Source organism: Microtus ochrogaster, unplaced genomic scaffold, assembly GCF_000317375.1.
Source record: "Microtus ochrogaster isolate Prairie Vole_2 unplaced genomic scaffold, MicOch1.0 UNK122, whole genome shotgun sequence".
NCBI lineage: Eukaryota > Metazoa > Chordata > Mammalia > Rodentia > Cricetidae > Microtus > Microtus ochrogaster.
In genome coordinates, this window is record NW_004949220.1 from 745,169 (window position 1) to 772,629 (window position 27,461).

Consider the following 27,461-nt stretch of genomic DNA (forward strand, 5'->3'; position numbering starts at 1 on the left):
TGATGAGAAGCCAAGGACAATGGCATGGGATTTTGATCCTACTTCATGTTCTGGCTTTGTGGGAGCCTAGCCAGTTTGGATGTTCACCTTCCTAGATATGGACGGAGAGGGGAGGACCTTGGACTTTCCACAGGGCAGGGAACCCTGACTACTCTTTGGACTGGAGAGAGAGGGTAGAGGAGTAGGGGGAGGAGGAGAAGGGTGGGAGGAGGGGGAGAAGGTTGGGAGGGGGGAGGGAAAGAGGAGGCTGGGAGGAGGCGGAAACTTGTGGTTTTTTTTTCCTTTTATCAATTAAAAAAATAATTTACAGAAATGATAGTGGGGTTCCTTCACCAAAATTTGAAGAGAGGAAGGAAACATAGAAAATAGAAAGTATGATCCTTGCCATTTAACCCTTTCACTAATAAGTATTTATAAGTATTTAGCAGATGCAGTGGAACTCAAAAATTTTCAACAGCAGATTTATTTAGAATAAGAGAAAACCACATATCTCTAGATAATGCAAACAGGTAAACATGAGACACAAAACATTTATATCAATTTGAAAACACACAGATTGTTACATATTTTAAAGATATACACCAAGTTACACAGGAAAAAATGACTATGAGATATTGTGTGTTAACTTTTTTGTCATTGCTGTGACCAAATTCCTGTCAAGAAGCAACTTAAAAGAAAAAGAGTTCATTTCAACTTACAAGTTTGGCAGCTGATCATATGACGTCTGCAGTCAGAGAGCAGATAACCAGAGAGAAAGCATGCTATTCTAGGTTGTAAAATTTAAGGGTCACCCTCAATAGTTCATTATCAGGTCTCAATGTCCCAATGCTTCTACATTTTTAAATAGTGCTACCAGATAGAGATCAGAAGTTCAAACACATGAATTTGTGGGGAACACTTTACATTCAAAACATAGCAAGTGAAAACTAGTGACCACATGAAAAGTAAAGAAGAACAAAGAGAAAGACTTTGCACAGAGTTATTTATTATCAAGTGTTTTAGATTGAGAAGGTGAGAAATATCATTAACTTAATGCTCATAGACCAGTTTGAAAGAGAAGGAAATCTGAACAGAGAAACAGGTAATAGTTTCTGTTATGCTCTGTGTTACTGTGTGCCTATGTATGCATGTATTTCTGTGTAACTGTGTCTGTGTTGACATGTGCATGTCTACCACATATTCAGGTTTGACCATCTTCTATTATAGTCTAGATACATAGTTGTATCTCACTTGCTTCCTTTCAGTTAATGTGACCAAATATTTCCCAGGGTAATTATGTATGCCATTCTCAAATCTCACTCATAAACTGTCCTGCATAGTACTTTATACATTCTATAAGATAAGAAGAAAGAGCAAAGAAAGCCAAGTTATCCATCATCCTGCATTCACCAAAGATTTCATTTTGAACTGTGTCACTTTCTCCAATAAGGCAACACTTATAGAACCAATATACAGCATTCATATTTAAACCACCACAGACTGCTAGAAATTGTTTTCTAAGGATGACCTCTGGTATGGGAGGTCTTTCTGTTTATGTGTTGCTTTTATTGGTTAATGAATAAAGAACTGGCTTGGCCTATAGTATGGGAGGAAGAAGGCAGAGTTAAGAGAGACACCATGGAGCCACCAGAGTCAGACATGCTGAAACTTTGCTGGTAAGCCACTGCCTTATGAAGATATCCAGATTAATAGAAATGGGTTAAATTAGTTAGTCAATAATAAGCTAGAGCTAATGGGCCAAGCAGTGATTTAATTAATACAGTTTCTTTGTGTTTATTTTGGGTCTAAGCTAGCCAGGAAGAACAAGCGACCCTTCCCACTACAGACTTAAACTTTGATCTAGTGGAAACCTTTATTGGATATGGTTTCCAGTGTTCTTATCTACCCTAGTCAACCAAGGAAAAAGAACTGATGGTAACGTATAAATTTGTTGTTTCAGAATAGGGACCGTTATCTGATCATTCCTGGTTGATCATGAAGACTGGAGCTCCCTACAGGGCATCTACTTCTAAGATGAAGACATGAATGACAAATGCACACTTAAACTTTGATAAGTATTTGTTTAAGCAAGGAGGGAAAAGCAAGAAAGAAAGATGGGAAATGGCTGAAGTAGTACATAGAGATGAAATACAAATTCAGATAACAGACAACAACATAAGGAATACATGCTATATAATAGAAAACTTTACAACCCAGAAATAATCAGACATTATATGCTAAATAGAAAAATGTATGATTTTTACTGAATTAAAACATTCCCTCTTAAGATTCAACTCACAGAATTAAAAGGCTCAAGAAGCAAGGGAAATAACAAGATTGAAAAACTCCTGTCACTAACGTTAGACAGAAGCAAGTCTTTGCTATGGAGGAGGGAACCCTGTTAACTGCACAGAGCTCCAGGGGTGCACACTAGTGGGTCCCTTCCTATGCTGAGACCAACTCTTCAGTTCTATAGCTGCTTGTGAGTCACACAGACTCTCATAAGTTACCCCCAAAACCTCATTTCTTCACCAAATAATGCTTGAGTGGAATTCAAAAAATAAAATTAAATTTTAACAATCCAGTAAAATTGGAAAACACGATGTACCCCCAATCTAGAGATCATTTTATACCTACTACATTTACTTTGTTTCTCCAGATACTTGCCATCAGTAATAAAAATGTCTGTTATAGGTACTTTTTCTCACCTACTCAGACACAAATCAAATCTTAATAGATATAAGAAAATTAAAATAACTCTCTGTATCATATCAGACCACCATAGATTAAGGTGGATATCAAAAACAACAAAAATAAGAGAAAACTTACAAGTTTATAACTCACAATTTATATAATTTAAATCTCTCTACTGAATGTAAAATGGGTTAAGTAAAGAAATAAATGAAATAACTTCTAGAATACAATGAAGTGAATACTCAACATACCTAATGGGAAACAATGAAAGCAGTGTTAAAGTTCATAGAATTAAGTGCCTATATGGAAAAACTGAAAAGATCTCATACTAGTAACTTAACAACACACTTGAAAGTTCAAGAACAGTGATTCTCAACTTTTAGGTCATAGTCCATCAATGGGGTTCATATCAGATATACTTCACATTAGACATTCTTAATAGTAACAAAATTATAGTTATGAAAAAAACAACAAAAATAATTTTATGGTTGGGGTCATTACAGCATGAGGAGCTGTATTAAAGTGTCACATCATTAAGAAGGTTGGTCCAGAAGACAAAGAAGCAAACACACCCAAAAGGAATGGAAGACAACATATTATCCATCTGAGTACTGGAATCAATACAAACAAAGACAACAAATAAGAATGTTATATTCAAAAAACTGACTGAAATGCACAAGCTGGTTCTTTGAAAACAAGAAAAAAAATCCAAACTGACAAAAAGATAGGGAAAGGATATCAAAATTAACAAAAAGGAGACATAACAAAAACCATCAAGGTGATCAGGACATATTTTAAAAACCTGGACTCCATCAAACTGGAAAACCTAAATGAACTGGACAATTTTCTCAATAGTTACCACATACTAAGGTTAAATAAAGATCAAATAAATAACTTAAATACATCAATAACTCCCACTAAAATAGAAGGTGTCATTAAAAGTCTTCCAACCAAAAATAGCCCAGTGCCAGATGGTTTTACACAGAATTCTAACAGATTTCCAAGCAAGAGTTAATGCCAATACTCAACAACTTATCCCACCAAATAGAAAGAGATAGAACATTTCTCAATTCATTTTATGAGGTCACTGTTAGCCTAATATAAAAGCCAAATAAGAACTCAACAAAGAAAGAGAATTATAGCTCAATTTTTCACATGAATAGTGATCCAAAAATACTCAATAAAATAATTGCAAAGTGAATCAAAAAACACACCAAAATATTATCTACCATAATCAAGTGGGCTTTATCTCAGAGATGGAGAGATAATTCAACATAGAAAAATCAGTAAAGGCCGGGCGTTGGTGGCGCACACCTTTAATCCCAGCACTCGGGAGGCAGAGGCAGGCGGATCTCTGTGAGTTCGAGACCAGCCTGGTCTACAAGAGCTAGTTCCAGGACAGGCTCCAAAACCACAGAGAAACCCTGTCTCGAAAAAACCAAAAAAAAAGAAAAAAAGAAAAATCAGTAAATATAATCTACAGTATAAATAAATTGAAAGAAAAAAAGATCGCATGATCATTTCATTAGATGATTAAACAGCCTTTAACAAGATGTAACACTCCCCTTCCCATAATAAAAGTCCTTGCAAGATTAGGGTTACAAGGGACATATCTAAGCATAGTAAAGGTAACTTTCAACAAGCCTATAGCCAATATCAAGTTAAATAGAGAGAAACTCAAATCAGTTCTCATAAAATTTGTAAGAAGACAAGCTCTCCATTTTCTTCATCATCAAATTTGAAGGCAAATAGATGGAACAAAAAAAATTAATCTTGAATGAGGTAACCCAGACCAAGAAAGTCAAACATCTTATGTATTCCCTTATAAAAGGATATTGGGTGTAAAGTAAACCAATAACCATGCTACAGTCTACAGATCAAGAGAAGCTAGGTGACAAGGAGGCCTAAAGGGGTAACACTTTGATCTCTCTGAGAAGAGGAAATAGAAGAGATCTGATGGGTAGTCTGGGGCAGATGGAAATGTAAATGTGAGGGATCAGGTTGGATGGTAGATGGAGAAGAGAGTACTGAAAGAGATTATTGGAAAGGTGGGGTCATTGCAGGGTGAGGTAGAAACCTGGCGTAAGGGAAACACCTAGGAATCTATAAAGATGACACTAGCTATGTCTCCAAGTGATAGGGATGTATTGCCTGAATTGGCCATCTCCTGTGCCCAGGCAAGATTTCCTGTAGAGTGGTTGGAACACTAACCCAGCCATACCTTTGACCTACAGTCTGTCCTGCCTATGGGATGTGCTGGGTTAAGGGCGGTGCAGAGATGATGGAAGTGGCTAACCAATGATTGATCCAACCTGAGACCCATGCCATGAGAGTGAAACAGCCCCTAATACTGTCTGGAGTGCCAGTACCCAGAGCCTGGATGGCCCAGAGACATAGGATAGAACCAAACATGATTAAAAAAGAAAGTCAATAATGGTGACAAAAAATATTCTGCTATACTCATAGATTGATGTCTACCCCAGTTGTCAAAGAACCTTCATTCAGTACCTGATGGAAACAGATACAAAGACCCACAGCCAAACATTAGGCCAAGTTCAGGGAATCCTGATAAAGAGAGGGAAGAAGAATTGTTGGAGTCCACAAATTTGAGAGCCCACAAATGAGCCTCAGCTCATAGAAGCTCAAAGAGTCTAAAACAACAACCATGCAGCCTGCATGTGTACAATTCAGGCCTGCTACACACATATATGTGACAGTTGTGTAGCTTTGTCTATTTATGGGACTCCTAACAATGGGAGCAGGGGTTGTCCCTAATGCTTTGCCTTGCTTTTCAGAACCTCCTCATACAGAGTTACTTTTTCCAGCCTTAATAAGTGGGAAGGTGCTAAGCCTTACTGCAAATTGATATATGACATGTTTTATTAATATCTGTGGGAGGTCTGTACTTTTCTGAACAGAAATAGAAACAGAGTGGATTGTGGGGACAGGTGACAGAGGAGAGGTGGGGGGAAGGAATGGCAAGAGAAGAGGGGAGGAACTATAGTCTGGATGTAAAATAATCTAATTAATTTAATTTAAAAATTATATCAGTTGTTTCACGATGTTATTGACTAAATTCCATATGAGCTTCCTATAAAAAAAACACGGAATACTCAAGGGTCTGAAATGTAATGTCAGGACCTGTCCAAATTTTCATACAGTTGTACACCTTTCCTTCAGTTTTTCTACTGACACCAGTACCCATATACAGTTCAATACCTACTTTACATAGCCAAGAGACAACTCATTATATTTTAAGTTTTTATTTAGAGGAAAAAAATTTAGTGACAGAATTACTTCAGTAAAATTGCCAAATGGTGATACAGCTATGTTGGTTCATATTCAGCTATCCTATCATATTGTGACTAGCCTTCGTTTGATTTACTGATTGTTCTTGATTCTGAAGTTCTATAGCACAAAGCTTTGACTGCTGTTGTCCACACCATGACCATAAAATACAAATATGGTGATAATATTAAACGTGAAAATAAGATGATGATGATTATAAGTAAAACAAAGATAATAACATTTTAAAACTTAAAGATCTGTGTATAACATGAACATTGTATCAATATTTGGAATTATCTAATATAATGAGTACTTGAAGGACTTCAGCTCTAACATATAAAGTGATTAGAAATTGTCATCCCACATGGGGGTGGGGAGAAAAGAGAGGACAGAAGGGGAAGAGGAGGGGAGAAAGAGAGAAAGGATGAGAACTTGAGGGGACAGAGAGTTGAGATGGAAGAAGGACAGAGATAAGAACAAGAAAAGAGATATTGTGATTGAAGGAGCCTTATGGGGCTAGCAAGAAACCTTGCACTAAAGAAATTCCCAGGAATCCGCAAGGATGACCGCAGCTAAGAACCGAAGCAATAGAAAAGAGGGGGCCTTGCCCTATAGTCAGACTGATATCACAATAGAACCTTCATCAAGCAATTAATGGAAATAGAGGCAGAGACCCACATCGGAGCACAGGACTGAGCTCCCAAAGTTCAGTTGAAGAGTGGGACGAATGAGAATATAAGGAAAGAGGTCAAGACCATGATGGGGACACCCACTGAAACAGTTTACCTGAGCTAAGGGAGATCACCAACTCCAGCTGGACAGGGAAAGGACCAGCATAGGTCCAAACTAGTCCCTTTGAATGTGGGTGACAGTTGCATGGCTGAGGCAGACTGAGGGGCCACTGCCAGTAGAACCAGGATTATCCCTGCTGTTTGTACTGGCTTTTTGGGAACCTATTCTCCTTGAATGGCTACCTTGGTCAGCTTAGATATGGAAGGGGGAACTTCCCCAAAGCAGTGTGCCTTACCCTTTCTGAGTAGTGGATGGGAGGTGGGGTGGGCTGTGCAGGTGGAGGAAATGGGAGGAGAGGAGGGAGTGGGAATTGGAATTGGTATGTAAAACTCAAGAAAAAAGATAATTTGTTTTCTTTTTTAAAAAAAATAAAGAAAAGAAATTTGTAAAAACGTGAGGTGAATGGGAGTGGGTGGAGCTTGTCTTTTAAAGGGACTTTGGTATCTGTGAGTAACATAGCAGCCATAGGACCCTGGGTTGGCCAGGGTACTGCTTGGGTTTATCTTGCCAGGTGCCAGGTGCCAGAAAATGCCTGAATCCCAACACTATCCTCATGTCCTCTAATATATCTCTCCCGTAAACATAGCATGGAACATCGGCTATGACTGGAGAACGGAATCTTGGTTGTCATCTAGGTCCTTCCAGTGTACCAGGCAGACAGTAATACAGGTGTTTTTCTGTTCTCCCACTCTGATAAAAGAGGAGCCTGGTCTAAATTTCCAATCCGGAAAATATGAGGGCTTATGTTTCTGTGATGATGGTGATGTCTAACCTGTGTCCACAAGTCCCTTCACTGGCAACCTATCAATATGTATGGTTATCATGGGAGAGTGTGGAAAAACAGACAGCACCCAGAACACCATGAATTTTATTTTATCAGCCTTTTATTTGTAATTTTCTCATTTATACCAGGCAGATTACACTGATGGCTAGAGAATTGTTGTTTAAATAACCAAATTATTTTAAGTTAGCAATTGGTGTTTAAATATGGACACTAATTAATGAAAGATAATTTCACCATGTGTTTTGTTTTACAATTGAACCATACTTTTCAAAATGTTATTTGAATTCCCATAAATTGGACTGAAAAATAAATATGGATTTCACAATCACATAATCACTACCTAACATTTAAAATTGGTTTGGTACATCTCGCTAGTATGCATTCCCACTATAATTTAGCTCTCTTTTTTCTTCAATAGAATGTTGTTGTGCTTGTATCATTTTCATTTCAAATTTTAGTATTTGTTAAGATGAAAATTGAAAAGAAATACTGCTTTCCATTCACTTCCTCCATGTTTTTCTTCAAAATTTTCCTCATTATTACATTTAACCAGTGAAAAATAATAGACTTATCAGGCATGTTTATATGTATAACTGTTGATCCTCAAAAGAGATCCTGAGATTTTAATTGGCCAGTCACATATGTGACCGTTTGTTGCTGTCCTCTGTGTTTTCAGCCAAGCATTTCAAACACAGATCATTGTTTTATTGCTGACATCGAACAGCTATTGTACCAGAAATAGATTCTGATCCAGAAGCCCCTCACATAGTCCTAGCTTCACCATTGTCTCCCACATATGAAGGGACTAGTTTGGTCCCATGGGGCACATAAAGCAAAGGATAACCAGAGTACAAGCCATAGTTCCAGAGAGGCTATGTAATAAGTAAGACCCATAGAGGGATACATGGATCACCCTGGGAAGGCGAATTAGAGGAGATCTCTTGGGTAAAATAGGGGGTAAGGGGAAACTGTAAGGCACAGGAAATGGGTGATGAGAACATGAGAGAATGGGATGGTTGAGCAGAGAGAAAGTGGGAGACATAAAGCAAAGGATAACTGTACTACAATCCACAGCTCCAGAGAAGCTAGGTAACAAGAAAGCCCATAAGAGGGATTCATGGATCACGCTGGGAATGGGAATTAGAAGCCATCTCTTGAGCAAACTGGGGGCAAAAGGATGCAGTAAAGGGGAAGGAATGGGAGATGAAGGAATGAGATAATCAAGTGGAGAGAGAGATGGAGTGGGAGAGCAATGAAAGAGAGATCTTGGTAGAGAGAGCCACTATGAGGTTAGGAAGAAACCTGGAGCTAGGTAAATTCCCAAGAATCCACAAAGATGATCCCAGCTAAGATCAAGAGTAAACAACAGTAGAGAGGGTGCCCAAATCTGGCCTTTCCTGGTAATCAAATTGGTGAATACCACAACTACCATTATAGAGCCTTCATCCAGTAACATATAAAACCAAATGCAGAGATCCACGACCAAGCAACAGGCCAAGTCCTGTGAATCCCATATAGTTTTCTAACAGGGTGCAAACCACTTTAAATTACACCAGTGTTTCAGACAGAGTAGACAGAGCTTTGGAGGAAATATTAGAAAAATGTGTCCATAGAAAATGTGGCAATAAATAATTGTATTAAAGAACAATTGAACAATCATTTACAAGTGATATTTAGAAAGAATTTAGCTTGTATCATAATAAAGGGATTATAAATTCACAGTCATAATAAAGCCTGGGAAAACTTCACATATTCTATGTTATGGCATTTATATGCTTATATTCTTGTTTTCCAAGTTCATTTTAAACTCTACAAGAATAAGAATTTTATAATGCCTACAGCAGTTTCATCTTGCAAAATAATGTTGGAAACATATATTGGATGATGTTACATCAGCATAATCTACTAAAGTTTATTTCAAGACATATAATACAGACTATAGAGTTCAAATGCCACTTTTCATGAAGGTACTAGTTACATCATGTTGGAAAGCTTTCTTAGCCTTTTGATATTTTAATTTCCTCATCTAAATCTAGAAGCTTTGAGAAGCTCATAAAAACTTTTTTTTTCTTTCTGGAAACATAAGCCCTTAGCTTGCTAAAATTATAGAAAATAGTTAATGTCAAATCCACATAAGTGGTGAGACATTGTGACAGTACCCATCTCACAGAAATGTTGGGGGTTCAATGATAATATGGACATTCTTGAAACAGTGCTTGTACTGAGCACACAACAAGCATGCATTGCCATCTTTATCACTGCCCCCTTGAAGTCATGATCTTCGAAAGGGACCAAGGAACATTCACGCTGCTTTTAAGAATGGTGTATACCCTGTTGTTACTATGATCCATTAAAATAATTAAAATCCAAAGAAAGTTTTTAAATGATCTAGTTGGTAAAATAATCTTTTAAAAATAGATAGAAAAATATATATTTCAACCCTACTTTTAAAGAAAATCTTTTTGTTTTTAAACTACACAATTCTTCTTAATAACTATGATGTTTTGCTGCATCGTACTACTGCTTTCTCTCTGACGAATCTTCAGGATACATATTTTCTCCTACTGTCAATTGTACTGTCAATTGTGTACAATGAGGAAGAATTTTAATTTAAATTTTCAACTGTCTTAATGGATAAACAATGTCAATAATTCTGGATCTCAAATTTAAGTTACATGAATATAAATCTTTAAATATTTTGTTTAATTTTAAAAGAAACACAGAAAGAATTATTAGATAATTTTCAACCCAATTTTGAACAAGATGAATAAACTGATTCTTAAATATCTCATAGTTAAAAATATTTCTAATACTATAATAGTAATAGTTTATGGATACCTTAATGTTCTGATAAGAACCTATGCTAATGATCAAAACCATTTTAAAATACAGACAAAGAGCATATTTTGAAAATAATGTCCTAGCCAAAAAAAAAATCACCACAAATATTAAATACCAACAATAAAACGATGACGTAAATTAGATTACTGAGTGTCGTTTTAAAATTTTATGCATTCATTTTTGATAGTATATACTATCAAAAGAATTTAGAAGTTTCTGATTAGTTTTTTTCTCCTCAGGAAATAAGATCTGAGCCTTACTCAGATTATAAAGAACAATTCAAAACAAATCCATTTAATCATCCCTTCCTTTTGAAATTACTTAGTTGTTGAGGGAAACAAATTGATATGTGAATATTCTATATTTAGATTTTGAGAAGTGGCACAACACATTCTAAAATTAGATTAATTTAAATTGGTATATAATAGGGGTGAAACACAGCTTTATAAGTTAAACAATGCATTAACTAGAAGGTCATACTGTGAAACACTAATTCTCTTCAAAGAAATGCCTGGGGAAAACTAAAGGAGATAAATCATACATGAAGCCTATGAGATTGTGTTCCCTTAAGAAAACAGAACACATTTTTATAGCATATAGTGATCCTTATCTAAAACAAATGAGAGATTTTTGTCTCCAATTTAGATAAAATTAATTCTCTTATATAATTGAGTACTGTTGATTCAAGTTTAAAAAGGCATTATCTACTTACAAATGGAAAAGTGACAGATTTAAAGATTTTAAATCTATTAAATATGCAATTCCAAAAAACTAAGAAGATTATAAAGAAACACAAAATAAGAACTATACATAATTTATTTGATATTATCTCTTAGTATAAAATAAAAGGAGAAGTAAGAGATCTAATTTCAGAAGGTTTTGTTTACTTTGGAGGTGATGTGGGATATAAGTAGTATATATAAAATAATATAGAGTGGACAATATATCAGAATAATAAGTATATAGTATAAAGGTCTATAAAAGCTTGGAGATTACAAGAGTACTCCTTGTGCTTGCGTGTTTTTATTTTATCTGTGTTCTGAAAAATCAAACTCACATCCCTGTGCTTAACAGACAGTCCAAGAAACTAAGCTGTATCTTTAGACCCTCCAAATCCTTTAAATGTAAAATGTTTGTATGAATTTTCTCTATCTCTTGTTTGGGGCAATTATAGGTTTATATGTATGCTTATCCATACTAAGAAAAAAATGCAAAATTCAAGGTACAATGAACTACAGTATAAACTCTCTGTTATGTTTATGAAGAAATAAAAATCCTCACCATTCTTCTTAAAATGGAAGATTTTATAAGCTTGTGTTGATAGGTCAACAGAGAAACATTAATAGTTTCTTAATTTTAAAATGTGTACTTGAAATCTCAATCCTTTGAAAGAGCAGTACATGTAATCACATTCTTCTTAGTGTAAACCATCAGTAACAATAGAAATGAGCATATCCTGTCAAGAACTGAGTTCCTGACTCTTTTAAAGAGCAAGAGTAAAAGGTCAACTCTTTTCCTTTGATTGTGTCTTTAATATAAGGTCAGATTTTTTTACACATATGATAAATACACATGGTTTTTTTGTTAGGAGAGAAGGAAAAATAACCAAGACCCTCATGGGATTTGAACATTAATGTTACTTCTTTTCAGTAACTAGAATGTAGTGAATTATACTCCTCAAGAGTACATATAGTGAATTATATTTAGTGAATTATACTCCTCAAGAACACACTGTTAACAAAAATGAAGATTTGGGGGTACCATTTTTCAAGTATGATAGAAACATCTATTTAAAAACTCGTCTTTACCTCCCAACACAACTGCAATGAGAAATGGCTGGATTATTCATAACAAATTAAATAAACCTATTATCAATAAGCATTAAAATGTGCTATTTCACTAACTATAAGATAAATGTGAATTAAAACTTGAGATACTACATTCCATAGGAAGACGATCACTCAAAACAATATAAACTGTTGGTATAGTTATAAAACTATTGGACCTCATATGCAGATGGTCAAATGGAAAATGACATAGCTTTCTTAGAGAACAATTAGTAATTTTTCAAAGAAACTACACATTATTTCCAATTTGACATAGTCTCTCTCCTATGAGTTACCCAAAAGAAATGAGAAATGCCAATGAAAACTTGTATGTGAGTTGTCACTGTGATATTACTCATAATAACACAAACCTAAACTCATCTGATGTCCTTCCACCAGTGAATTGATGAATGATAGGCAATGTTCAATATGCACATATCTGTGGCTTGGAAATATTAATAACAGAAATTAATAGGCTACTGATACATGTTGCATCATGGATGAAACCCAGTGAATTGTATTGTTACAATGATAGAAATGTCGATAAAAGTCGAATGTATAAAGATGGAAGTCAGGGAATGGTTACCAATAGAGGCAGAGATTGGTCATAAATGAGACCAATAATCTTTGAATAGAAAAAGGTTTCCAATAATCCTTGTGAGTCAGGTGTACCCTCTTATAATATCTTTGTACTATATGTTCACTAAAAGATATTCCTAACCAATGAGAAATCCTTTCCAAAAGAAAAGTTAGGTAATCTTCCAAACAATTTCCCAGTTTTTAATTCTTTGAATCATAAAATGACTGACTAAAAAATGTATTCTTACCTCAATACAAAGCAACAATTTTTACGTGGAGATACTATAAATCTTTTAAACTAAAGAGACTAATTATTGCCTTCAGAATCTATTATACTGTAACTAAATAAAATCTGATATCTAATTGAAGGCATCTCTTTTTAAGTTCAAAATTGAAATCATTTTGGTAAGAAAATTTTAAATTGGCAAAATATATGCTCTTAAGAGTCTACAGCCAGGTAAAATTATCTGAATGTTAAGGAATCATTTATAGAAAATACAGGAGGTGTATAGGAACAATATTAATGGCCTTGATTTGCTTGTATACTTGAATGCTTAGGGAGTGGCATTATTTGGCAGAGTAGATGTGACCTTTTTGGAGGAAATGTGCCTCCAGAGCAGGCAATACAGTTTCAAAAGCCCAAGCCCAGCTCTGTGGCTCTCTCTTTCTGCTGTATGCAGATCCAGATGTAGAATTTCAGCTATACCACATCATGACTTCTTGTATGTCACTATGCTTCCCACCATAATGATAATGGAGCAAACCTCTGAAACTGTAAGCAAGTCCTAATAAGTACTTTCTTTTATAAATGTTGTTATGGTCATGGTGTCTCTTCACAGCAAAAGAACACTGACCAGGCATGGGCATAGAAGAGAGAACACAGCTAGCATATACATAAAAATCTCAATTTGTGTTGTCTATTTTTAAAGGCAGTTCAAGAAATGTGAGAAACACAAAAATTGAAATTAAAGATACTACATATAGATTCCTTTGGGTATATTATAAATTGTGATATAGAATTTCTAAGTGTATACTAAATAATTACGCTTACATACACAGGTAAGATTAACTCTTTCCTGTCTCCAAAGATGCATCTTTTAGTAGATGAGGACCATTATCAAAAGCCACATCTGATCTAAGTGCAGAGAAAAACTGACTGTAAATGCCTGTACTGATATATCTGCAGAACAGCGGGATCAGGAAACATCACAGAAGAGACATATGTTGAAGGGAAGAGATAAAGTGGAGGGAGCTAGGGAAGATGGAGATTGATCTGGAAGAAGTTGGGGGAAAGAGTGGAGGGTGATTCTGGTCAAAATACATTGTATGAAATCCTTAAAGAACATATCACATTTAAAAAGTACCTCGTGTATTTAGAAGAGCAAAGAGGATTCCAAATCAGTTTGAATTAAGTTATGTCTGGTGTTTTAGTAATGTATAGAAAAAAAAAACAAATGTCAAGTCATCCCCCACCAAATCCAAAGTTCAGTACTTCATATTCTCTAATCAAGGTTGTTTCCAGGTTCTGGCTATTACAAACAATGCTGCCATGAACATCGTAGAGCATATACTTTTGTTGTATGATAAGGCCTCTCTTGGGTATATTCCCAAGAGTGGTATTGCTGGATCCAGGGGTAAGTTGATCCCGAATTTCCTGAGAAACCGCCACACTGCTTTCCAAAGTGGTTGCACAAGTTTGCATTCCCACCAGCAATGGATGAGGGTACCCCGTCCTCCACAGCCTCTCCATCAAAGGCTATCACTGGTGTTTTTTATTTTAGCCATTCTGACAGGTGTAAGATGGTATCTTAAAGTTGTCTTGATTTGCATTTCCCTGATCGCTAAGGAAGTTCAGCATGACCTTAAGTGTCTTTTGGCCATTTGATCTTCTTCTGTTGAGAATTCTCTGTTCAGTTCAGTGCCCCATTTTATAATTGGGTTGATTAGCCTTTTACGGTCTAGTTTCTTGAGATCTTTATATATTTTGGAGATCAGACCTTTGTCAGTTGCAGGGTTGGTGAAGATCTTCTCTCAGTGGGTTTCCTTTGTGTCTTAGTGACAGTGTCCTTTGCTTTACAGAAGCTTCTCAGTTATAGTAGGTCCCATTTATTCAATGTTGCCCTTAATGTCTGTGCTGCTGGGGTTATACGTAGGAAGTGGTCTCCTGTGCCCATGTGTTGTAGAGTACTTCCCACTTTCTCTTCTATCAGGTTATCAATTGTTAAGATCTCAGAAAAGAATGAAATGTTTGCACTTCATTAAATTAAATTAAATTTAACTTGAAGTCAATCATGGATCTTGACAACAAACTGAAATTTGTCTTTCAGCAATTTCATCATGATATTGTAAAATTAATAAATATATTTGGGATTTTTAGATTGTCACATCATAAATAAGATTGTACTTGTCTAAAGAAAAGTAAGGAACAGTTTATAAATCAATTTGCTAACAGAAAGGTGAGATAATTTCTTCCTGGGTTCTTGGAAATGTTATTCTTATTCAAGAATTATTGAGATATTAGATAAATAAGTCTAATGTGAAGACATTATTAATAATGAAGAATTCTGATTTTGCTATTCTTTTTCTCAATGATAATGCTGAGAATGAAAGTAGAGAAAGATAACAATGGTATTGTCCTGTTCCAGAGATGATATATTTCAAACTCTGCCCTCCATTCAGGATGCTATTAAAGTTCTTTGAAGTGTTGCTATAAATAAAAAAAGAATCCACTTAGTTTATTGCTTGGAAAAGTCTATTGCTGCCATTCTGTTTGCCTATGATAACCTTTCTGGAATTTTAGAAATGACTACATGGTGCTATGACAAATAAAAACAAAGATATTAGTGAATATGTGTAATAAAACTTGACTTAAAAATTTTCATAAGTATGAAAAGGAAATGATACATTTTAATGAATAAAAATATGCATGTACAAAGCAAAACATAAAAATATCTGTAAAGGTTGTGGTCTATATGAAGATGAAAAGCAGAGCCCAAACTCTACTTTTTAAGACATTGGTGAGATTACAATTTATTTAAATTATTAAATTTACTGCTGGTACTAAGCACTTTCTTCTATAAGGCAAGAAAGATGCAGAGAAATGGTAGGAGAATGCTACAAGGGGAAATGAGAAATGACTGGCAGAAATGAGGATCATAAATATTTATTTATCACTGAGCCCTTGAGCAGAAGATGTTAAGAATTTTAAATGGATTATACCACTTAATCCTCATAAGTAATTTTTTCAGGTGCGATACTTAAGCTTTCAGAGAAGTGTTTTAAATTATCCTCAATAATAACATAAATTCTTCATGATAGTTCAGGCAAAATCCCTCTGCTGTCTTTGAAGATTAATCTGAACTCACTAGATCACTAAATTTATAGAAAAGAAAGGAATCAGTGTGAGCAAGTGACCGCACATAAATGTATCTATCTGGTATAATTTGAATATCAAATGTCAATCCTAAATTCATGTATTAGAATACTAGAGTCCTATCATATGTTACTATTTGAGAGGTTCAGATATTTTGGGGCCACAAGATCATTAAAGACAAGTCATTGAATAGTATACTTACTTCTTATTCTTCCCAAATTCTCTGGTTCCCATCCACCAACATGTGAGAAGTTTTTACTACAGACTCCTGCATGAACCCTGTCATGCTGTCCCCACTACCACAGATGGCAACCCTCTGAAACCATTAGGCCAAATAGACTTTGCCTCTGTAAATTATTTCAGTTAAGCAATTTGGTACAATGATGAGAAAAGTAATTAATAAATTTAAAAAGGAGTACAAATAAGCCAGGCGGTGGTGGCACGCCTTTAATCCCAGCTCTCAGGAGGCAGAGGCAGGTGGATCTATGTGAGTCTGAAGTCAGCCTGATCTACAAGAGCTAGTTCCAGGACAGGCTACAAAGTTACAGAGAAACCCTGTCTCAAATCTTCCCCCAAAACTGGAGTACAAATATTGTTAATTTTGCTTTCATTCTTTCCATATGGAAATCATAACAGAAATTATAAAGACCTAATATAAAGATCAGTATCTCACAGGCATTTTTTTCCACTCAGCTGACATTTTCACCATGCATTGTGACTTTACACACAGAGAAAGATTTTGTTGGCCATCATTACCTTGGCTTCTAATGGAACTCTATATGCATGTCTGCTCCATTGAAATTAACCTTAGAGTATCTTTCAGTCTTTTAGTGGGTCAAGATTATATGATTAAATGCTAATCTCCAATTACTTTTCAAGATCACCATAAGACTGTGTAGCCAAAAAAAGTCTATTTCATATATGTACAGAACAATGTTAAATATGAATGCTGTTTAAGAAATCAAAGCACAAGCCAAAAAGTATTTCTAACTGAATTTGTATTGATTGTGAATCAGTTTACAATCATTAAGGGGCTTGACAGATGGTTCAAATTTTAAAAGCACATTTATTCTTTCAAAAGAGTTACACTCAATTCTCAACAAGCATATGACACTTTACAACTATTTAACTCTGGTCCAAGGCTCCTATATTCTCTTATAATTTCTGTGGACACATGATTCACATACATACATGCCAACAAAATATTTACAAATAAATATTGTGTGTATAATTTTATATATACATTAATATCTATTAATTTTAGTAGTGGTTTGCATAACAAAGACTCATAAGTTTGAATTCTTGATCATTAGGTAGTGACATTATTTGGGAGTGAATACAAGGTGAAGCCTTGCTGGAGTCGGTGTGGACTTTGTAGCAGAAGTGTGTGATTTTAGAGCTGGGCTTTGTGGTTTCAAGCCCAAGCCAACCCCAGTGGCTTTCTCTCTTTCTGCTTCATGCAGATTCGGATGCAGAAATTTTAGTTATTTTTTCAGCACCATGTTTACCAGCATTGCACCATGGCCCCTGCCATGATTACAGTGGACTAAATCTCTAAAACGGTCAGACAACGCCAATGAAATGATTGCCTTTATATGAGTAAAATGACAATTCTACCAAAAGCAATCTATTGATTCAATGCAATCCCCATCAAAATCCCAACAAAATTCATCATAGACATTGAAAGAACAATAATCAACTTTATATGGAAAATCAAAAAACCCGGGATAGCTAAAACAATCCTATATAATAAAAGTACTTCTGGAGGCATTACCATCCCTGACTTCAAACTCTATTACAGAGCTACAGTAATGAAAACAGCTTGGTATTGGTATAAAAACAGAGATGTTGACCAATGGAATTGAATCAAAGACATGGATATTAATCCACAAACCTATGAACACCTGATTTTCGACAAAAAAATTAAAATTATACAATGGAAGAAAGAAAGCATCCTTAACAAATGGTGCTGGCATGACTGGATGTCAACCTGTAGAAAAATGAAAATAGATCCATATCTAACACCATGTACAAACCACAAGTCCAAATACATTAAAGACCTCAATATAAATTTGACCACACTGAGGCTGAGAGGAGAGAAATTGGGAAGTACTCTACAACACATGGGCACAGGAGACCACTTCCTATGTATAACCCCAGTGGCACAGACAATAAGAGCAACAATGAATAAATTGGACCACCTGAAACTGAGAAGCTTCTGTAAAGCAAAGGACACTGTCATTAAGACAAAAAGGTAACCTACTGAATGGGAGAAGATCTTCACCAACCCCACACCAGACAAAGGCCTGATCTCCAAAATATATAAAGAACTCAAGAAACTAGACATGAAAATTCAGAATAATCCAATTAAAAGTGGGGTACTGAAATGAACAGAGAATTCTCAACAGAAGAAGATCAAATGGCCAAAAGACACTTAAGGTTATGTTCAACCTCCTTAGTGATCAGGGAAATGCAAATCAAAACAACTTTGAGATACCATCTTACACCAGTCAGAATGGCTAAAATCAAAAACACCAATGATAGTTTTTGCTGGAGAGGATGTGAAGTAACGGGAACACTCATCCATTGCTGGTGAGAATGCAAACTTGTGCAACCACTTTGAATATCAGTGTGGTGGTTTCTCAGGTAACTTGGAGTCTACCTACCTCAGGATCCAGCAGTTCCACTCTTGGGAATATACCCAAGAGATGCCCAATCATACTACAAAAGCATTTGTTCAACTATGTTCATAGCAGCACTATTTATAATAGCCAGAACCTGGAAGCAACCTAGGTGCTCCTCAAGGCAAGAATGGATAAAGAAGGTGTGGTACATATACATATTTAGAGTTCTACTCAGCCGTAAAAAACAATGACATCTTGAATTTTGTATGCAAATGGATGGAAAACACTTTACTGAATGAAATAAGCCAGACCCAAAAAGATGAATATGGTCTTTGGTGGATTCTAGCCATAAACAAAGGACATTGAGCCTATAGTTCGTGATCCTAGAGAAGCTAAATAATAAGGTGAACCCAAAGAAAAACATACATTTATCCTCCTGAAAATTGGAAGTAGACAAGATCGTCAGGCAAAAGTTGGGAGCACAGGGGTGGGGGGTGGGGGAAGGGGAGAGGGGGAAAGAGAAGGAAGAAGGGGAGGATTGGGGAGAGCCTGGGGGAGTGGGATGGTTGAGATGGAGGAAGGGTGGATATGGGAACAGAGAAGAAGATATCTTAATTAAGGGAGCCATTTTAGAAGTGGCAAGAGACTTGGCTCTAGAGGGGTTCCCAGGTGTCCAAAAGGATGTCCCTAGCTATGTCCTTGGGCAGCAGAAGAGAGGGTGCCTGAACTGGCCTTATCCCATAGCCACACTGATGAATATCTTGCATATCACCATAGATCCTTCATCCGGCGATGGATGGAGATAGAGAGAGAGACCTACACTGGAGCACTGGACTGAGCTCCCAAGGTCCAGATGAAGAGCAGGAGGGAGAAGAAGAGCAAGGAAGTTAGGACCGCGAGGGGTACGTCCACCCACTGAGACGGTGTGACTGATCTAATGGGAGCTCACCAAGGCCAGCTGGACTGGGCCTGAATAGGCACGTGATCAAAACGGACCCTCTGAATGTGGCTGACGTTTGGGGCTGGGGGAGAATCCAATGATAATGGTACTGGGTTTTGATTCTACTGCATGTACTGGCTTTTTGGGAGTCTAGTCTGTTTGGATGCACACCTTCTTAGACCTGGATGGAGCGGGGGAGGGCCTTGGACTTCCCACAGGGCAAGGAACCCTGATTTCTCTTAGAACTGTAGAGGGAGGGGGTAGTGGGAAGGAAATGGGAGGAGGGGAGGAGAAGGAAATTTTTAATAAATAAAAAAATATTAAAAAAAAAACCACTATGACCAGACATAGAGAAGCAATTTTTGGAGTTTGCCCTTATTTTAGACTATTTTTTTTCCAGAATTCTTTTACTGTGATCCTGTTCCTCCATTTTGGAATGGTAATGTATATTCTTTACCACTATATGTTGGAAGTCTATGATCTACTTTTTGGTTCTGATTTTACAGGAGGTTACAGTAAAAGTTCATCTTAAGTCTCAGAAGAGACTTTGAATTTTGGACTTTTAAAGTGTTGGATTATGATAGACTATGAGGACTTTTGAAGTTGGACTAAAACCATGTTTTTGTGTTATAGTATAGGTATAAGGTTTTGAAGGCCAGGGAGTAGAATGTGACTATTTCAAAAAGACTTGTCCCCAATAGGTTTACAGCCTTGAATGCTTGGTCATCTGGGAGTGATACTACATAAGAGGGAGTAGGGAGTGTGGTCTTGCTGGATTAAATGTGATCTTGTTGGAGGAAATTTGTCACTGCGAGAGGTCAAAGACCCAGGCCAGTCCTGCTGGCTTTCATTCTTTTTCCTCCCTGCAGGTCTAGATGCAGAACTCTCAGGTACTTTTCCAAATCCATGTCTGCATTAATGTCACCATGCTTCCCTGCCGTGATGAACTAAACTCTGAAACTTATAGCCAGCTGTCCTATATAAAATTTTCATGGTCAGGGTGACTCTTCATAACCATTGACTAAGGCATCAGATTATCCATTTTTAATGAACAACCTATGCTAAATGGAGAAAATAATGAAATGGAAGTTGCCTAAGTCTGAAAAAGCATGGGATAAAACCGGACTTGCTGAACATAGCGGACAATGAGGAATACAGAGAACTCAAGAATAAGGGCAATGGGTTTTTGATCCTACTGCACGTGCTGGCTTTGGGGGGGCCTGGGCGGTTTGGATGCTCAACTTACTAAACCTGGATGGAGGTGGGCAGTCCTTGGACTTCCCACAGGTCAGGGAACCCTGATGGCTCTTCAAGCTGATGAGGGAGAGGGACTTAATCGGGGGAGGGGAAGCAAATGGGAGGCGGTGGCGGGGAGGAGGCAGAAATCCTCAATAAATAAATAAATAAATAAATAAATAAATAAATAAATAAATAAAATAAAAATACAAAAAAATGAATGTTGCTGCCATTGCACACCCATAACCCATATAGCAGGATCAAGTCCATATTTTGGAGTTGAGGGTGCTGGCCTCCTTTCGTTACTGTCTAATCAAATCACTCATGTTCAACTCAGCTATACAGTTAACCTGTGCCTAGGAATGCAAAAATGACAAAGAGCATGGTTTATCCAAAGCATTTTAGTTAAATCTAAAAATGTTTTGCCATCATGTGACTTAAGATAAACTGCTGGCTTCTTCTTTTTAACAACAGTTGATGGTTCATTACTAATTAGTGCACAGGCAAAGAAAGTTAATAATGAAAGACTTTAATGTTAGACCTACTAATAGAGTCCTAAAGTTATCTTAAGAGAGTACTTTCTTATTAGAGCTGACTAAAGAGGGAGAGGCTACCGGCACATGGATTCATCCATCAAGGATAGCTTTTATGAAAAAAATGATTCCTTTCAAGATCAAATTTAACAAACAGAAAATACTTTTCAAGTCTTATTTTCTTTCTTATTTGCATTTTAAAATTGTGTACAGGGTATCTGGTGACATACTAATTCAAAAGATTTTTTATTTTTCAAGAGGCTATGACATTAACTGAGAAATTTTCAACTGGAGATAACTGTAGCATCACAAATTCCTCATTCTGGCAAATATGAGTGAGTGAGCACGAATGTAAATATAAGGTTAAACAGATTACTATTCCATTCTAACTAAAGATCCTTCTATCACATTATTTTTAAACCATCACCGACATGTTTAAATGATAATTGCATCCTCTCAATGAGCACAGTTCCTTATTATTGGAATTGGCAGGGGGCCTTGACATTTGAGTCATCATCTCATTATGTCTATTTCTCATCCTGGTATACAAATTAAATAGAATTCCAAGCCCAGCGAAATATAGAAGAAGTCTAAGCAGTAACTTTAAACTGCAGGGTTTTTTTCCCTTAAATCTGTATAATATATAAAGAAATTAACATTTGTAAAAATATGTCCTCACTTAAGCAATTTTTAAAAGTCTAGCATTTACTTTAATGTCAAAAATGCTTCAAAATCTCTAGCAAAATATTAAAGGTTTATAAAACAAAACTGACAGTTTTGATATTCTCAAAATGTAAAAGCTAAAATAATTACAGGTTTAAAAAGCAACTAGAGATGTGTGGTAGTCGTGCACTCCCTTAGTCCTAGCACTTAGGAGACAAAGGCAAACAGATCTCTGTGCCAGCATAGTCTACTTTGTGAGCTCCAGTATAGCCACAGCTGCACAGAGAAACTCTATTTCAAAATAACAAAACACAAACAAACAAATAAAAAGCAACTACAAATGTAGTCAAAATATACACATTTGACAAGTTTCTCCCAATCTGAAAAGGCTTCAGAATGCACAGTAATTATCAATCATATAGCATACATGTTAAAATATTAATAAAATATTTTTTTTTGGTTTTTCACGACAGGGTTTCTCTGTGGCTTTGGAGCCTGTCCTGGAACTAGCTCTGTAGACCAGGCTGGTCTCGAACTCACAGAGATCCACCTGAGTGCTGGGATTAAAGGCGTGCGCCACTATCGCCCGGCTTTAATAAAATATTTTTATGTGGTCAAATAGGACCAATAATACTAGTTAGTTTTAAACTAAAATATCAAAACGTGTCAAGTAGGAACCCAAGTCTGTCCTAAGTACTTCCAAACCATTGGACTTATATAACAAAAATGTTACTGGTGAATTTTCTAGATCACTTTACTTAGCCATTTGAAATAAAAGTTCATATTTCTATCATTCTCCAATGTCTTGTTTAAAATTCTTCCACTAAACCCCAAAATCATAAAAACTAATCATTCATAAAGCTCTTTAATAGCTCATTAACAATGATTCTCAGAAGCCACTTCTTCTTTTACTTATCATTGCAGACACTTCAGAATATGGGTGGTGTTAAGTTTCAAACCCAGGACCAAAGGCTGAGGTCCATATTTAACATAGCAAAGCTTGCTGTGGCATGACTTCTCCCAGTTACAGGCCTGAGCTCTCCAATCCTAGGAGAGGTCTAGGATGCCCTTCCCCCAGATTCTCTTTCCTATGTAATCCAGACACGAACTGCCCTCTTTTGGACCTTTGACCTCCTAACTACTACACTTGCTTCCCCTCTTTCCCCTATCTTTTCCCCTCATTCTCCCTGCACATGGTCCAGCTCAATCTGCTCATGTTCACTCTGGACTTTCCTCGAAATCCCTGCCTCTGCCTATGTATCTAACTACGTATCTATAATGAACTGTCTCCTCTGCCACATCTAGGAGTAATCATGTCCTTTTTCTTTTATTTTTTCATTCATTTATTAAGTTTTGTGTTTGTTTCTGCCCTCTTCCTCCTTGTTCATTCTGAAAACCAGCAGCTTTCCCAAATCACTTGGAATCCAGAAGAACAGCCTAAAATAGCTCTGTTTATCCTGGTAGAAAGAGATTGAAAAGTACCTTATTGGAAACTAAATGACTATACAGTCAAACATCTACCCTGAAAATTAACATGATTTTTTTTTTTTTGCTATGGCATGATCTTTCTAGATGCTGTGAATATGTATTACTCCCATTGGCTAATAAAAGCTGTTTGGTCTATGGCAAGGTAGGATAAGATTAAGCAGAACAATCAAACTGAGGACTTGGTGAAGAGAGGAGGAGTCAGGGGAGACATGAACTAGTCACCCAAGAAGCAAGATGCCAGAAGACTGGAGAGCCCTGACCACGTGGCAGTACATAGATTAACAAAAATGAGTTAATTTTAAATGTAAATTAGCAATAAGCTTGAGTTATCAGTCAAACATTTATAATTAATATTAGCCTCTGTGTGATAATTTGGGAAGTTACTACTGGGAATTTAGAAACAGGCAGGTAGGAGACAAGGCTCTGCATACAATTTTTTTCCTATGGATTGCTCAAAGTATATCATCAAAAAGGCAAAAGTAGTCACAAGAGATTTTTTACATTTCATATTGACTTTACTGTTGTCTTTTTCAAAACAAGTATCTAAGAGACAGATGTTTGCTTGAACTCAGGTATATTTAGATTTCAGATATCTTTTATTAATTACTTATAGTTTTATGACCAAGATTTCCAATGATCTCAAGAAATAGAAGTCTACACTGAAAATACTATGCATGTGTTTTCTCAAGAAATTAAGTTGTTTAGAGGATAACTCTTAATTTGATTATTAAAATTTAATTAGTTCACAGCAAACAATGGAAGAATAGATTTTTCTTTCTTTTGACATATACATGACATAAATAGAATGTTCTGAGACTGAAATTTAAAAGAGATCATAATAACAATGCAACAGGCTTTCCTCTTTGTTTTCTTAATGGTAAGTTGGACAATCCCCACATGTTGAAATTTCTCTCACAGTTTGACTTGTCCACAGAGACATTCATGAATTTATAATGTTAGACTTCTATTGAGTCTTACTATTTTGTAATTGCTGTGGCAATTGTAAGTGTCTTCTTGGGACCATAGGGACCATGGGAGAGGATTGAAGGAGAGGGGAGAAGGGGAGCAGAGAAGAAATGTACAGCTCAATAAAATCAATAAAAAGGTAAATGTCTTCTTTTTATGTGCCAAAATAAATTAACAAATGAGGCAGACACTATGTAAACGGCCTGGGAATACAGCCAAGTTTTTCTACATACATTCAGGGACTAGTAATCTTATAAATAGTGCTTCAAGCTTCCTTGCCTAAATAGTTGCAACTATGACCAGCATGTAATTTGCTGAAATAATTATCCATTACATTAGATCCCTTCATGCATTTGGAGTCTATGACTACGTACCTTGTCTTTATTCTCAGTACCAGAAGCTTCAGGCTTGGTCCTTATTACAAATGGGGTAGATAGTCGCAGCAAGACCCTTTCAAAGGTGGCATTAACCTTTGGAGAGACGATCTCAAAACAATCCTGAAACTTCAGCACTTTGTGAGTGTCACATCGAAGCTGTTTTCGCAGGCCTTCCCCAAGCTGAAGAATTGCCATGCTGGGGTCAAACATCAAGTGGAATGGAAAAGCTCTGCAGAAGGTGCTGATGCTGATTCTGAGGTCTGCAGGAACTTGAGAAGTACCCTGTGGAATGTTCTTTGTGATGTGAATAGTTTCACATTCTTTGATAAGGAAAGAAAGACAACTACAATTGCTTGGGTTTGAGCCTTCAGAGTAAAACTTTTCATTTTCAATTTGTTCCACTTCTACATTCAAGTGATAGATTCTCTTTCCTGCAGCCTTAATCATTCCCAGCATTGCAAATCCCACAGTATGATGAGGATGGAAGTAGTGTAGCATAAGAGTACCTTCAGGGAGCTCTTTGCATAGGAAAGATGATGACTCCAGAGTGGCCTTTTTCCCAAAAGAAGTCCTAATGTGCTCCAACAATGCATCAAAACCATTGAAGAAGTCCTGCAATGTGCCACCTACAGCTCGAAGGACTCTCTCATTTTCATCAAAGCATATCTTAAAGAATTCCTCACCAAATCTTTCTTGAATTTCCTGGAACTTCAGACCTAATGGTAAAGGAGAATAGAAAAGTTAGGAACATGGGCTATAAGATTTTGGATCCATAGCTTTCAAGATGCTTATCTAAAGTGGTTAAGAGCATGTAATGCCGCCAAAGAGGACCTGTATTCAGTCCCCAGTTCTACTTTCTTTTCCCATTCATCTCTTCCTTCCCCTTAACCCCCAGAGTGGGAGTTTTTAAAATACTAATGATATAGAAATTCATCTTCTCTTTAATATCTCATTATTTAAAATAACACAATTTTTTCTTTTTCTTTATGATTTCACTAATCCTTACCAGATGAAAACACACACACACTCACACACACACACACACACACACACACACACAACACAGACAGTCTATCTGTCTTATAAGGAGTTCTGAAAATCAAAAAAAGTGGAACATTCTCTTTTTTGTTGCTGTTTTAAGGAAAGAAAGGCTTATTTTGGCTCATAGCTTGAAGGTTCTTTCCATCATAATTGGAACAGCAGCAAAAACTGAGTGCTGAATGCTGATTTCAGACCCTTTTCTTCTTTTATTCTGTCTGTAGAACTCAGTTCATAGCATAGTGCCACCCACAGTCAAGGTGGGTCATCTCATCTGACTTAACCTACTCCCATCCTGGCAGGTGTGTCCAGAGGCTTGTCTCTTAAGCAATTTTAGATTTTTTTCAAGTTGACAATCAATATTAATTACCACAGTTCTTCAGTTAAGATTTTTCCTTTGTGGGTGGTTTTAAAGACACCTGTACATTTACCCACTCTGAGAGTAATTCTGTGTATATCATCATATACCAATGAATAAACCATTTAAAACTCTGTGATATACTGAAAATACTTTTCTACAATGTTTGTCAGACTATAATGCTAATTCTTTTCCTGTCCTTTCATGTTAGAAAGAGCCAGAGGTATTACCCTCCCAAAATCCTCCTTCCTTTTTTAATGGCCTATTAGAATACACAACAATCTATGCAGTGTGTGGTTTAATTGGCTGGCCTCACTTCTACCATTCTCAGGATGTTCCCTCTCTCCAGAAGGGAAGAAACAGAATAGTCAACAATATTTTTTTGACTATTCATTTTAAATACATTAAATAGTTTAAGACTTTTCTATAGTCTTGGCATTGTGATAACCAAATTAAGAAGTCAGTTTGACAAAGGCATTCTTAAAAGGACTGTGAAATGAAAATAAGTGAAAAATTTAATGATAAAAATCCTTTTATTAAAACATTTCACATTAACTTTAGTTTTGTAGGCTTGATGTTCAAGGTTAACTAACAATGTGACCTCTTGAGATAACAGTCTCATCACTCAGTTTACATGGGCCTGTTACAGGATTACTCTTCCACATACACTGTATAACAATAGAACCAGAAAGAAGTGATAGCAATAGTATTGATCTGCCCAGGTCTCTAGAGTGAAAAAGCAAAAATAAGACAGGTGATATGCATTGCAACTTAGTTCCTGCTCTAAGAGATCTGTAAGAAATGCTTTTATCATTACATAAACTGGTATATTCTTTTCTTTATTATGCTTAATTGTCTTAGTTGTCTTTCCTTGAATTTGATATTGTCCATGATTTGCTCCTCTCTTACCTTTTACAATTTATTGAAACACACTTGCCTGATATAATTATTATATGTTTGAAAATCCATTTCCACATTCTTTCCCAAACTTCTTCCAAAATCAGATTTAATGAGACAACTGAGAGGGGCCCACTTCTCCCAAAAACTGTAGGCAAAAGTTAGATTGTAGTGGCATTTCAGTT

The 27,461-nt window shown here is 36.2% G+C and overlaps 1 protein-coding gene across 1 annotated transcript in view; it reads right to left on the reverse strand.

Annotated features, from left to right (window-relative positions):
* Positions 1 to 25,699, reverse strand: part of Gucy1a2 (guanylate cyclase 1 soluble subunit alpha 2) — a gene marked incomplete at its 5' end in the record, with an annotated part of 252,172 nt that extends 226,473 nt beyond the window's left edge. The window contains one exon of the mRNA XM_013355381.2: positions 24,981 to 25,699. Within this exon, the coding sequence (XP_013210835.2) occupies positions 24,981 to 25,699 (719 nt within the window). The remainder of the gene's footprint in view (positions 1 to 24,980) is intronic.
* Positions 25,700 to 27,461: the final 1,762 nt, after the last annotated feature.